At 39.6% G+C, this 13,223-nt stretch overlaps 1 protein-coding gene and 1 non-coding gene across 2 annotated transcripts in view; both read left to right on the forward strand.

Annotated features, from left to right (window-relative positions):
• The first annotated feature begins 1,101 nt into the window (after positions 1-1,101).
• Trnat-ugu lies at positions 1,102-1,176 on the forward strand. Its single transcript has one exon. It is a non-coding gene; the product is annotated as a tRNA-Thr (tRNA).
• Positions 1,177-2,735: 1,559 nt separating this feature from the next.
• LOC124775722 overlaps positions 2,736-13,223 on the forward strand; it is a 115,755-nt gene continuing 105,267 nt past the window's right edge. The window contains exon 1 of the mRNA XM_047250548.1: positions 2,736-3,443. Within this exon, the coding sequence (XP_047106504.1) occupies positions 2,736-3,443 (708 nt within the window). The remainder of the gene's footprint in view (positions 3,444-13,223) is intronic.

The following is a 13,223-nucleotide window of genomic DNA, read 5'->3' on the forward strand; positions in this document are numbered from 1 at the left end:
ATTACAGGAAACGATACTAATCGTGGCCATGTAGCCGTTAACAATTTATATGCTACCGTAAAGACAACACATGCACGAAGCACCAGATCGTTGGTGATTTACTTGAAAAGAGTGGCAGGTTGCTGTACAGCGCAGCCGTCTTCAAGTGATGGCACTAAAGCTACTGGACTACTTCGATGGTGCATGACCTTCCATCGGCGTTTTACACCACGGTAAAAGACCACAATGACAGCGAAGCTCCTCTGAAGGTCTTGGTAGCATAAGATGCGGAACGTGCGTGACTATCAGCCACATCGTTTTCTGCCAAATACTCCGACACAAGGAGCAATCGAATACTGGTTAATACTTAGAATAAAGTAAAAACAGCAGCTAGCCAATACAATTGCTATTTGTACCTTATTATAAGAGTTAACCTGTATTTCCTAATTCCCACAATTTCACCAAGTCAGTTTCCGTCAAAATAGCACTTCTGTCGAGTGTTCCATCATAGCGCCTTCTGATTAAATAAAATACTACTGGTACTTCATAAGTTGGACGGCCCCATTCTTGTAGCGAAAGGAGTCTTCTCAAATAAAATACGCCGCAGCATAAGAATTTGCTGCAAGTATTAATGCGCCAGTATGCTAGAAGCTAACTGCGTCCGGGTCCACAGAGAGCAGGATCCGCACTAGTGCCTCCCTATTAAGTCAGCTAAGTACCACGCTTTCTCAAGAAACAAAAAGCAGTTCCCACATGGAGCACGTCCGTATCTCACCACTGACTTCTAGTATCAGCCGCACGCAGTTGACGTCAGCAAGTGTATGGGCCTGAAAACGACGTTTTTACAATGTTGAAACTAGTTGCCAAAATAAAATCGACACCTTAAATACATATATACGAAGACAGTAACTTGTTCTCTAAAGAACAGTTACTGTTGATGACCGTGCAGCTTTTCCCTGGAATAAATCATAACTAACTGAAAACCTCAGCTGCCGACAGGTGTTGTTGATATACCTCAATGTGGATAGCTGAAAATGTTTGCCCCGACCGGGACAGTTGGGAATGTGAGTCTCACGGGAAGCGTGCAAGGGATAAGTCCCTGCAGTCGCGATGTTCGTCTGTGTCCTCGGTGGCTCAGATGGATAGAGCGTCTGCCCTGTAAGCAGGAGATCCCGGGTTCGAGTCCCGGTCTGGGCACACATTTTCAGCTGACCGCATCGAGGAATATCAACGACACCTGTCGGCAGCTGAGGTTTTCTGTTAGTTACCATTTACCTTAAATACAGCTGGAGGAATTTCTTCATTTTTAATTTAAATTTATACCAACTGACGTCCCACTGTCCTCCATTTCAAGTATGGATGTACGAAGAAAAAGCAGTAATGTCGTCTAATTGTCTGTCAGTGCTTTGGCCCCTGTGCCTAAGTGTAGCTCTCAATTTTAGTAAACAGAGTCACGTACACAGACTAGCCCAATAAAATGCAGACTGCTACTAAGTCACAGCACATTTCTATAATCTGCATAAGTAAACAAATTATCGCCAACAGCCTTGCCCAGTGGTAACACCGATTCCCGTTAGATCACCAAAGATAAGCGCTGTGACACTTGACTAGCACTTGGATGGGTGACGATTCGTGTCTGCCGAACGCCGTTGGCAAGTGGGGTGCATTGGGACTTTGTGTGTTTGTGTGTGTGTGTGTGTGTGTGTGTGTGTGTGTGTGTGAGAGAGAGAGAGAGAGAGAGAGAGAGAGAGAGAGAGAGTACCGTAAGGATGAAATGAGAAGGATTGAAGTGTGGATTCAGATCCAGTGCACGAATCACATTTTTTAACGTTTATGTTATGGAATGTAGTCGAATTAAGTCGGGTGATGCTGAGGGAATCAGATTAGGAAATGAGACACTTAAACTAGTAAAGAAGTTTTGCTATTTGGGGAGCAAAATAACTGATGATGGTCGAAGTAGAGAGGATATCAAATGTAGACTGGCAATGGCAAGGAAAGCGTTTCTGAAGAAGAGAAATTTGTTAACATCGAGTATAGATTTAAGTGTCAGGAAGTCGTTTCTAAATGTATTTGTATGGAGTGTAGCCATGTATGGAAGTGAAACATGGACGATAAATAGTTAGAACAAGAAGGGAATGAAAGCTTTTGAAATGTGGTGCTACAGAAGAATGCTGAAGATTAGATGGGTAGATCACGTAACTAATGAGCAGGTATTGAATAGAATTGGGGAGAAAAGGAGTTTGCGGCACAACTTGACTAGAATAAGGGACCGGTTAGTAGGACATGTTCTGAGGCATCGAGGGATCACAAATTTAGCATTGGAGTGCAGCGTGGTGGGTAAAAATCGTAGAGGGAGACCAAGAGATGAATACACTAAGCAGATTCAGAAGGATGTGGGTTGCAGTAAGTATTGGGAGATGAAGAAGCTTGCACAGGATAGAGTAGCGTGGGGAGCTGCATCAAACCAGTCTCAGGACTGAAGACAACAACAACAACATCTTATATTAGTGGGGATGCTAACAACAGTAAAAACCATGATATATCAATTGTTCAACTGAAAGGAGTATAAAACCACTTTATGTTGCAGGTGCTGATCAGAAGGAAGTATGAATGATATCACAGAGTCGATGCCTCCTCCCCCGTCATGGATAAATAGAGAATTTGTTGAGACTGCGCTTAATAATGACGGTAATGGTGAGAAAGTGACCGTAGAATCATTTACTGTGGACTAACCCAACAAGGAAGGGGCGGGCTTCATGAGTCACATGTTCAGAGTGGTTGCTGCCATTAGACGAGAAGACAGTGGCAACCACTCCAAGGTGCATCTCATAGTGAAGTGCCGCGATCAGCAAGGACAATTGCAGGAGCTGGTCGAGGAAACCAGCGTCTTCGAGATGGAAGCCCTGCTGCTGTCCGAGGTGATGCCACTGGTGCACGGCGCTCTCAGGGCTGTGGAAGGGGCAGCGTTCGGGCCTCTGGCCGCGCGCTGCTACTGGTCCGGGAGGCGGCCCTCGCAGTTCCTGGTGATGGAGGACCTGTCAGAGGCCGGCTTCACGCTGGCCGCGGCGGGCCACCAGCTGGACTACCCCCACTGCCTCGCCGCGCTGCGAGCCTACGCGCGTCTGTACGCGGCCTCGGCCAAATTCCACGAGGACCACCCTCGCTACAAGGTGGTACGCGACCCGAGCAAGTCGGCAGATGAGCGCCAGATGCAGCTCTTCAAGGAGATGTGTGACAAAGTGTTCAGCGCCGTCGCAAACGCTTTGAAGCGCTGTTCGGGGTACGAGGGGTACGCCGAAAAATTTACACGCGTATCTGACAAGGTCGTCGAGGGAACGAACAAATTTTGGACGTCTAAGGACGTATTGCTACCCGTTATTCTGCACGTCGACTGTTGGAAAAACAATTTCATGTTCAAATACGTGAACGGAACAGTGGCTGACGTAAGGGTTGTAGATTTCCAGGTGAGTGATCGTGAGCAGTTCTCCCTTGCATTTATTTTGCTTCCTTTATCGCACTATCTGAAGCTTTGCACAAGAATAGTCATTAATTGTGCTTCAACTAAATTCAAACAGTGTCGTACCTCGTAGGTTTCAGAATAGCAGTCACTAATAAAAGACAAAGTAAATGTGATTAGAGTGAGTTGGAGACACGCTCAACAGCTACTGCAAGTATACTTCTCGGGTTTTACCCCAGATCACACCGCAAATCCCACTGCTGTTCGACATCTTCAGGTGGTGATAGTTGAACCGTGAATTTACTTTTAAAAAAAATATTCGTAAGAATTTACTTTATTTACTAGCGATTCATCAAGAACATTAACTCATTTAATCACACTATCTGAGCGTGGAAGTAGTTGCCAGTGGGTAACTGATGAAAACAAATTAAATTTCTTTCAACAAATGGAAATTTTATTCCTAAAAGTCTTTTTTTTTAACAGATTTAAAATTTTAATCAGAAAGCACTGTCTAAATATCAAGTTACAATTTATTCAGAGGCAGAAAGAACAAATTTTGACAGTATGAGCTTTCGGGCTGAGAACCTTGCCGCTCCTTTTTGACACGGCCGTAGTCACGACCGCTCACAACAACCTCTGAAAGACTACACTGGTGCAAATCTGCAACACACCAGGTTACTTTAAACTAAAAATTTTAACAACTCACACATGCACATAAACTATGCACCCCGTAGGAGGAATGGAAATGGTACAAGACACTAACATTTAAAAAAAAATTAACTTGACAGCGAAGGTGCAACTTGATTTGAAAAAACAAAACTCTTAAGGTGTAAGGGTGGCAAATTTATGTACTAAAATGACCATTTGTAAGTAGGCTGTTTATGTTTTCTTATTGGCAACGTTACGTAGCAGACTGTATGAAAATCACTGGCTGTGCTGTGTGCAGTCTGTGGCTAGTTTGCATTTTTGTCTGCCATTGTAGTTTTGGGCAGCGGCAGCTGGATGTGAACAGCGCGTAGCGTTGCGCAGTTGGAGGTGAGCCGCCAGCAGTGGTGGATGTGTGGAGAGAAATGGCGGAAATTTGGAATTTGTAAGACTAGATGGCATGAACTGCTATATACATTATGATTATTAAGGTAAATACATCGTTTGTTCTCTATTAAAATCTTTCATTTGCTAACTATGCCTATCAGTAGTTAGTGCCTTCCTTAGTTTGAATCTTTTATTTAGCTGGCAGTAGTGGCGCTCGCTGTATTGCAGTAGTTCGAGTAACGAAGATTTTTGTGAGGTAAGTGATTTGTGAAACGTATAGGTTAATATTAGACAGGGCCATTCTTTTATAGGGATTATTGAAAGTCAGATTGCGTTGCGCTGAAAAATATTGTGTGTCAGTTAAAGCACAGTCTTGTATAAATGTTCAAAGGGGACGTTTCATATGTCGACACTTAGCCGAGGATACCTCACTGGAATCTTCTGATTTTTTCTTGTAGTTTGTGTAATTAGTGTAGCTTTTGTTTATTGCTAGCGCGTAATTGTAGAGAAAATCTCCTTTGTAGTTGCAGTTTTTCATTGTTGTACAGTAAAACAGTTGTGGCATGCATGTAGATTTGCACCAAGTATTTCGCAGCTGCGCTTGCAATTAAGTAGACATTATTTCCATTGCTATGTTATTTTATTTTGCTCTTCAAATTGTGCTTTTCTGTGTTATCGTGTGAAATATTGTGACAATTATGGCGTGTGAAAAACGTAATACTAGGCTCCAAAGTAAACTGAGAAATGACAGTGAAGACGAAAGCAGTGTGTTAGCGCCGCAGAGTAATGAATTAACTAATGTTCAAAGTAGTAATTTGGTAATTGCGCATAGGGAAATGGAGCGGGTTGCAAATAATGGTGTACACAGTGAAACAATTAGTGAACAGAGAAGCATTATCGATCGATCGGTCGGCAACAGCTCGCCTCAGGAATCCGAAATGACAGGAAACAATCTCGGAAATACTGTAGATTTTTGGGTCCTCACCGTTTTCTCAAATAAGTCAAGACACGTTTTCTGCTTGTCAAAATGTGAATGTTGCCGGTGCAAATGCACTGCCGAAAAGCATAGAGGAACAGATTCCAGATACTAATACATTATTATTGCAATTAATGCAACAAATGAAACAAAATCAGAGACAAACACAGCAACAGTTAGACACAATGCAACAAAATCAGAGTCAAACACAGCAAAAGCTACAAAAGTTAGACACAATGGAACAAAATCTTCAAAAGTTAGACACAATGGAACAAAATCAGAGACAAACACAGCAAAAGCTTCAAAAGTTAGACACAATGGAACAACACCAGAGACAAACACAGCAACACTTAGACGCAATGGAACAAAATCTTCACACCACGCTTGAACAAACACGTGAAGATTTAACTACTGAGTTACATAACATCGAATCGAAATGTCAAAAAGTCTGTAATGACGTAAAAACACAAATTTGTGAGCATTTCCAACCTATTTTTTCGCGTCATGAAAATGCATTACAGAATCACGAAGCAGCCATAAAAGAACTCCAAATTATTGTTTATGAAAATCATGAGACCTTGCAAGCTAAAATTGACTCAGTTGCATCTACCGATTCGGTTACGCAACTTGCAAAAACTCAGGAAAACTTAAAGGACACAGTAGATACTCTGAAAATTGGTTCAGAAAGACACATGGAGGAAATTAGTCCATTATCAGAGAAAGTAGTTGAACTTTCGGATCAGCTAAATAATTTATCTACGAAGGTAGATGATAATCTGAATGACACAAAACCGGTAGTCTTTAATGACACAGAAGAGTGTGAACAATTTAGGAAATTCAAACAAAATCAGAATCAAATTAATACGCAACACCAAAGAGAAATCCGCGAAGTACAAGGTCAGTTGACACAGGTAATACAAGAATTACATATTTCAGGGGACACTCGCGCTCCAACACGGGAAGAGGAACTTAGAAATATGTAGAAGCCACAAAATAATAACACAGGGCATTTCGGAAGTTATGAAAGAAATTGGCAATGTGCACCGAATTTTGAGATGGAACCGCCGACACGACGTAACAATGACCGACATGCGACTCGCCGACATGATGACTTTGACTATAAGCTGTTCATTACTACACGTAAATTCAAAACATTTAAGAATTCTGGCAACGACATTCATCCACAAGCGTGGCTCCATCAATTCTCTCATTGTTTTCCTCCCAACTGGTCATTAGAACACAGATTAGAATTTATGTGTGGCTATTTAGAGAATGAACCAGCTGTAAGAATGCGATCGGTCATTCACGATTGTCACAGTGAAGGAGAATTTTACCATGCCTTCCTCTCAGCATATTGGTCTCAAACTACACAAGACCGAGTAAAACATAGCATCATAATGATGAAACAGTTCGAACAATCTGAATTTTCCAGTCTTGTGAAATATTTTGAAGACATGTTGCACAAGAATCAGTACCTGGCAAACCCATACAGCCCCTCAGAACTCATCCGCATTTGCTTAATCAAATAACCTGAACATTTACGACATATTATTTTAGCAGGACGTTGCAAAGATGACATTGAAGCTTTTCAGGGACTGTTACAAGAACTGGAAATTGACACTGACAATCGCGGAACGCGAAAACAGGAGCACAACAATTACAGGTCACATCTGTCACAATTCCGCGATGACAAAAACAATACACGACAAGGCTATTCTTATAACGTAAATCGTGACCAAAACAGACACCACCCGTATGACAACCGTTGGCGGAGTAGTAATAATTACAGGGAAAGATCACCTCTCCGCGGTAATATCACAGAGACAATCAGAGAAACAGACAATATGGGAACCAAAATAATTATTATTAGGGGAGACAGAATAACTTTAGACGCAACGGTCCAGCGCGCAGTTACGATTCAGGGAGAAATTCTCCACCACTTAACCGACAAGAAAGAAACTACAGGAACTAACGACATGACGACAGACGATGTGATCGTAACGACAGACCCGAATTGCACCAGAACTGGCGGGATTTAAACCGGGCAGGGCCCTCTCGTCACGGTGAATTTGTAGAAGTTAGGTCTCCAAATCCCAATAACGACGCGCGTCAACAAAGAGACAATAGGCAATGACTCACACCGCTGGCAGCCACAAAACGTACTTATGAAACTGACGACGCAGCTGCCGTAGCTAGTAATCACGTAAAAATGGAAGACATTAGGGACATCTTACTCCAGGAACACGACGTAAAACATAACAACATTGCATATCCTGTGATTCACATTACTGTAAATGACGTAAAATTTACGGCAGTACTTGACTCTGGCAGTCCCATTTCAGTAATTAGTGAAACAGCTTTTAGCAAATGCAACAAATCGAACGATTGCCCCACACTTCCATTACGTAAGATTAAATTACAAGGTGCAATCTTTGGAAAAAGTGTAGATGTACGCCAACAAACCAATTTAGAATTCTTTTGCCAAAGCCACAGCTTCTCTATGAACTTTCTTATTGTTCCATTATTGTCGACGGAAATTATATTGGGAGTAGACTTTTTGAATGAATACAAAGCAATCTTAAACTTTCACGATGCTGAAATAAGCTTAGAGAAGGAAGTTAAGTCAATAGCTTTGAAACTTGAAGATTGGCTCTCAAACCATGACGAAGAAATTAATCGGCTTTACCTTCTGTTGGACAACAGTTCGGAATTTTTTACGGAACTAGACACTAACAATCACTCTGCAATTACTGACAGGGATGATATCGACGGCATATTTGAAATTAATGAGTTAATTCAGAATAAAATTCAAACAATTGAGAATTGTAATGACACTGATAGGCAGGACCTTTTTGAGATTTTACAAGAACATTCCACAGTTTTTACTCACAAAACAGGAACAATCAAGGGATTTCAATACCAATTTTGTGTTCGTGAGCATACTAAATTTTGTGTTAGACCATACGTAATTCCAGCACATTATGGGGACCGTGTTAGAACAGAAATACAATCTATGCTTGACGAGGGCATTGTTGAGCCTGCAATAAGCTCATACAACAATCCATTACATGTTGTTGAGAAGAAAAATGGATCGATCAGGCTTGTCTTAGATTCGAGACAAATCAATACCATCATCATTCCTGAAACAGATAGGCCGCAAACGTTGGAAGAACTTCTTCAAAATTTTAATGGTGTAAAAGTGTTGTCTTCCATTGATCTCAGATCCAGCTTTTATCAGATCGAACTTCATCCAGAATGTAGAAAATACACAGCTTTCCTTTGTTTCGGCGTTTGTTATCAGTTTCGGAAACTTCCTTTTGGTTTGAACATTTCTTCGGCAGCATTCATTCGCGGGCTACATTCCACATTACCTGAGTTCTTAAAACGTCACATCACCTTGTATGTGGATGATATACTAATAGCAGAAGCTTCATGGGAACAACATAATCGCATCCTCAACAGTTTGTTACGTATTTTTGCAGAATGTGGAATTACAGTTAACTTGGAAAAGTCTGAATTCGGTAGGTCAAAGGTGAGGCTTTTGGGACATATTATTTCTTCTGAAGGTATTCAGCCGGATCCTGAAAAGTTAGAAACAATCAGAGCCATTCCAGTTCCATCCACAAAAAGACAAGTCTGCAGTTTTCTAGGTCTTGTAAATTTTTACCGTCGTTTTCTGAACATGCAAATTCTTGTTACACCAAAACTTTGTTCTCTCACTGGAAAAAATACTATTTGGAACTGGGACGAACAAGCACAGTTGGAATTCAATTCTTTGAAAGAATTGCTACTTAACGCGCCAATACTAGCTCATCCAGATCTGTCACAAGATTTCTGCCTTAGCACGGATTCTTCTAAAATCGGTCTTGGTGCCCATTTATTTCAAGAAGCCATAGAAAATGACACTACCATTCAGAAAACCATTGCTTTTGCTAGCCGAGTGCTAACAAAATCTGAAAAAAATTATTCCGTTACTGAATTAGAAGCTTTAGCTATCGTTTGGGCGTTTAACAAGTTCCGTTTCTTTCTTTCTGGTAAGCACGTAAAAGTATACAGTGATCATCGTGCATTACAATTTCTTATGTCTTCAAAATTAAATCATGACAGGTTAAAACGTTGGGCATTGTTGCTGCAAGAATTCCACTTCACAAAAGTCTACATTCTCGGCAAGGAGAACATTGTTTCGGACGCACTGTCACGCGCAGCGGCTGGGCTTGAGAAAAGTAACACAGAAGGCAACCTCGAGAAAAATTTCAGTATTCTTTACATTCAGAAAGTCGCCTTTGAAAACTTCATCATCACATCTTTAAAGGACATTGCTCATGAACAAGATAAAGATCCGATTTGGAAAGACATCAAGAGCAAGTGGCATGAAAAGACACACACACAGATTCGGCATTATTATCTGGTTAGAAACAACATACTGTTCAAACGCTGCACTGTTGATGACAAGCTATGGGTACTTTGCATTCCTGACGATTTTGTTAATAAGCTCATTTGGTACATTCATTTCAGCTACGCACATTTTGGCCCACGAAAATGTTATCATATTCTTCGAACGACTTGTTATTTTAACAATATGGAAAAGAGAATTCGAAGAGTCTTGTCTATTTGTAAACTTTGTCAAAAGGCGAAACCATCTACTATCTCCCATCGTGCTCCGCTGTTTCCTATCATTCCTTCTAAATTAAAAGAATTTGCTGCTGTTGATCTCTTGGGACCGCTTGTCAGAACATCTAATGGATTTTCGTACATTCTAGTCGCTGTTGAACTTACTTCAAAATTTGTTTCTTTCACACCGTTACGTAAAGCCACTGGACGGTCTGTATCCAACGCCTTTGTTAAAAATTTCTTATGTGAAGTTAGACACGTTAGCAAAGTCATTTCAGATAACGGACCGCAATTCAGATCTGCTGTTTGGTCACGCATGCTTCGGAATCATAAAATCAAACCCGTTTTTATTTCATTGTACTCACCACATTGTAACCCGTCTGAATGGACTATGAAAGAAATCAATAAGCTTTGCAGACTTTATTGTCACAGAAAGCATCAGCATTGGGACAGATATTTACACTTATTTCAAAATGTGCTGAATGAAATGCCTCATGATTCCACTGCTTTACCACCTACTCTTGTACTAAGGAATGAAGAACCACCGAACAGAATCAGAGAGCTTGTACCTTTCCCGAATACACGTAAACTTCGACACAAAGACATAATTGATTTGGCTCTTAAAAATATAAAATCTGCAGCAGACAAAAGGAGAAAACTACACGGTAAAGCAAATGCAAAGAAATTGTATATTGGTCAGAAAGTTCTCATTAAAGCTCATTCATTGTCACATAAGAAGAAACACTTGAGTCACAAATTCTTTCTAGTTTACAATGGACATTATAGAATCCGACATATAGCACATGATAATTCCGTTGAAGTTGAAACTCTGCATACTAGGAAGAGTAAAAGTTTACACCACATTTCACATGTAAAACCGTTTATTGAAAGATAATCTGCTTTTTAACTTTGTCTTTGCCATATAACTTTTCACTTTACATTGCTAGTATGCTTTGCCAGACTTAGAATCTGTTAACATACAACAATATTTGAAGTTAAATATCCAATCAAGAACCAAGAGAACTTATTTAAACAGAAATTACGAATGCATTGTTATAGTGAACAGAAGTCACAGTGTTATTGTGTGTGTACATTCTTGCTTGTTAGTTGCGCGATTATGTAACGACTATAAGGCTTACATACCTAGAACATTTACCAGTACTGCTAATGAGATTTTAATGCAACATTTTGGTTTACTTGAAAATACATTCTGGATTTAAAGTACTTTCTGTGAGATACCAGATGACACAGTGGTTAGTTTATGTGACAGCTACACGATTTTTATCACGACGCTACTAATGAGTGACAATTTACAATGTTGCTTTTGCGGTGTATCTGTTTTATATCTGCACAGTTTTTCTGAATTGTTTTGGAAAGTAAAACATGTTTTAGTAGTAACTTTTGTGGTATGGCTACAATGAGACTGCCTTTTCCATAGCACAACAATACGTTACAGCACAGTAATTTCTTCATCACGGCAATAAGCGTAATAACTAAGATAGCTATACGCAAAGCATTTCACTTTTGTTTATCATGAGGTAAGTACATTGGCTTCTGCAGAACTTAGCTTTCGGAGGACAATAACTACGACACTTCCACAGAGATTATCTTACAGCAAGACTCACATTTAGCGTTACAGTACACGTATTTGAGTGATTAACTTTGTACTTAAAACATTTATTTTTAAAGATATTTGAAGTACAATGTTACAAAGGGTTTCCGTGACACATTTCATTCCATTGCTGTAATCTGTAACACCTGAGGGTATTATTCATTAATCCTCAGGGGGGTACACGCTTACTTTGTGTACCATATGTCTGGCAAGCACAAGGAGCCCTAGCTAATATGGTATTTGCTTACACAACTTTACACTCGGTACCATATTTCTTTAACACATAAATTACACAACTATCTGATCATTTAACTGAGAGATAAACATTTTTTTTACTACATCAGTGACACATGTTTACGCAATTACACAGTTGGGTAACTTCACACTTATGAAATTGTATTTTGTCTGTACTTTGTGAAATGCTCATATTTTTCCGGAACCATTGTAATACTATGAGAGGTTTGAATGATATATTTGGTATGGGATCACGATTTTTAAAGTACGTTTGAGGCAGCTGACACTTTTGACATGAGCAGAGAATTTTTTTTAGGTTTTGAAATTATTTGCGGAAGCTACGACGATTTTGAGATTTGACTGAGGTGTTATGATGTTATTTTTACGACGACGATGTGTATTATGCTGATGAGGTATGTTTATGATCAATAAGCTGATGCTATATGAGGAATTTGATTATGCTATGTATTTGTTATGACGAAATATTGAAGAAGTGTCGACGAATATGTATATGTATAATAAGGTAAGGAGTAATGAGTAGTGGTTAGGGACTCTGGTTTGTGAAAAAGGTTGTTGGAAACCAAGAATCGTACTTTAAGAGTTATGAAATGCGTGTATATGCATGAATGTATCACAATGCTGGCGAAAATTTTTTGGACGCTGTTATATTTATAGGATTTTGTTTCTACAGATGTGTAACCCAAATTCTTGACCTGTGAAATATTTTTATATGAGACTGTCACTGTGGCGGAAACTGCCATCGTAAATATTTCAGCAAGAAAGGTAAGTGACCTTGGCATAATGCGTTTTGGGCACCCAGCTGAGAGGTAGACGTCTGACAAAAGAAAGCCATTAGGTGCAAAAAAAAAAAAAAAAAAAAAAAAAAGAGGCCATTATCCTCGCTATTGACATTCCTTTGTAGAAAGCATCAAGCATCGCAAATACGACACGCTCGAACTTGAAAACATATGATTACACTGTGGAGCTCTTAATTTATAATATTTACTAAAATGCCTAATGAAATGATGAGAAACATTTTACATCCATTGTCTTTCTAGTTGAGAGATTTTGTTTAATATCTAGTTTCTAGCTGCACTGCAGCATTGGTTAAAATAAAATTTATAGATGTACTAATATAAATATTTTCTGTCTACAGATCGAGTAAATAATAATTTTTTTCAAAAAAATGAGGGAGCACAGAAAGACATTTACCTTCACAGGAACTGCATTCATAATTTTCTTTTCAAGTACTTGGTAATTTATTTTGTAGAATAAGTTGTGGTGACCACTTTAATTACATATACATTAAGATGTGAATATAG

The sequence above is a fragment of the Schistocerca piceifrons genome, chromosome 2 (genome assembly GCF_021461385.2).
Source record: "Schistocerca piceifrons isolate TAMUIC-IGC-003096 chromosome 2, iqSchPice1.1, whole genome shotgun sequence".
Classification (NCBI taxonomy): domain Eukaryota; kingdom Metazoa; phylum Arthropoda; class Insecta; order Orthoptera; family Acrididae; genus Schistocerca; species Schistocerca piceifrons.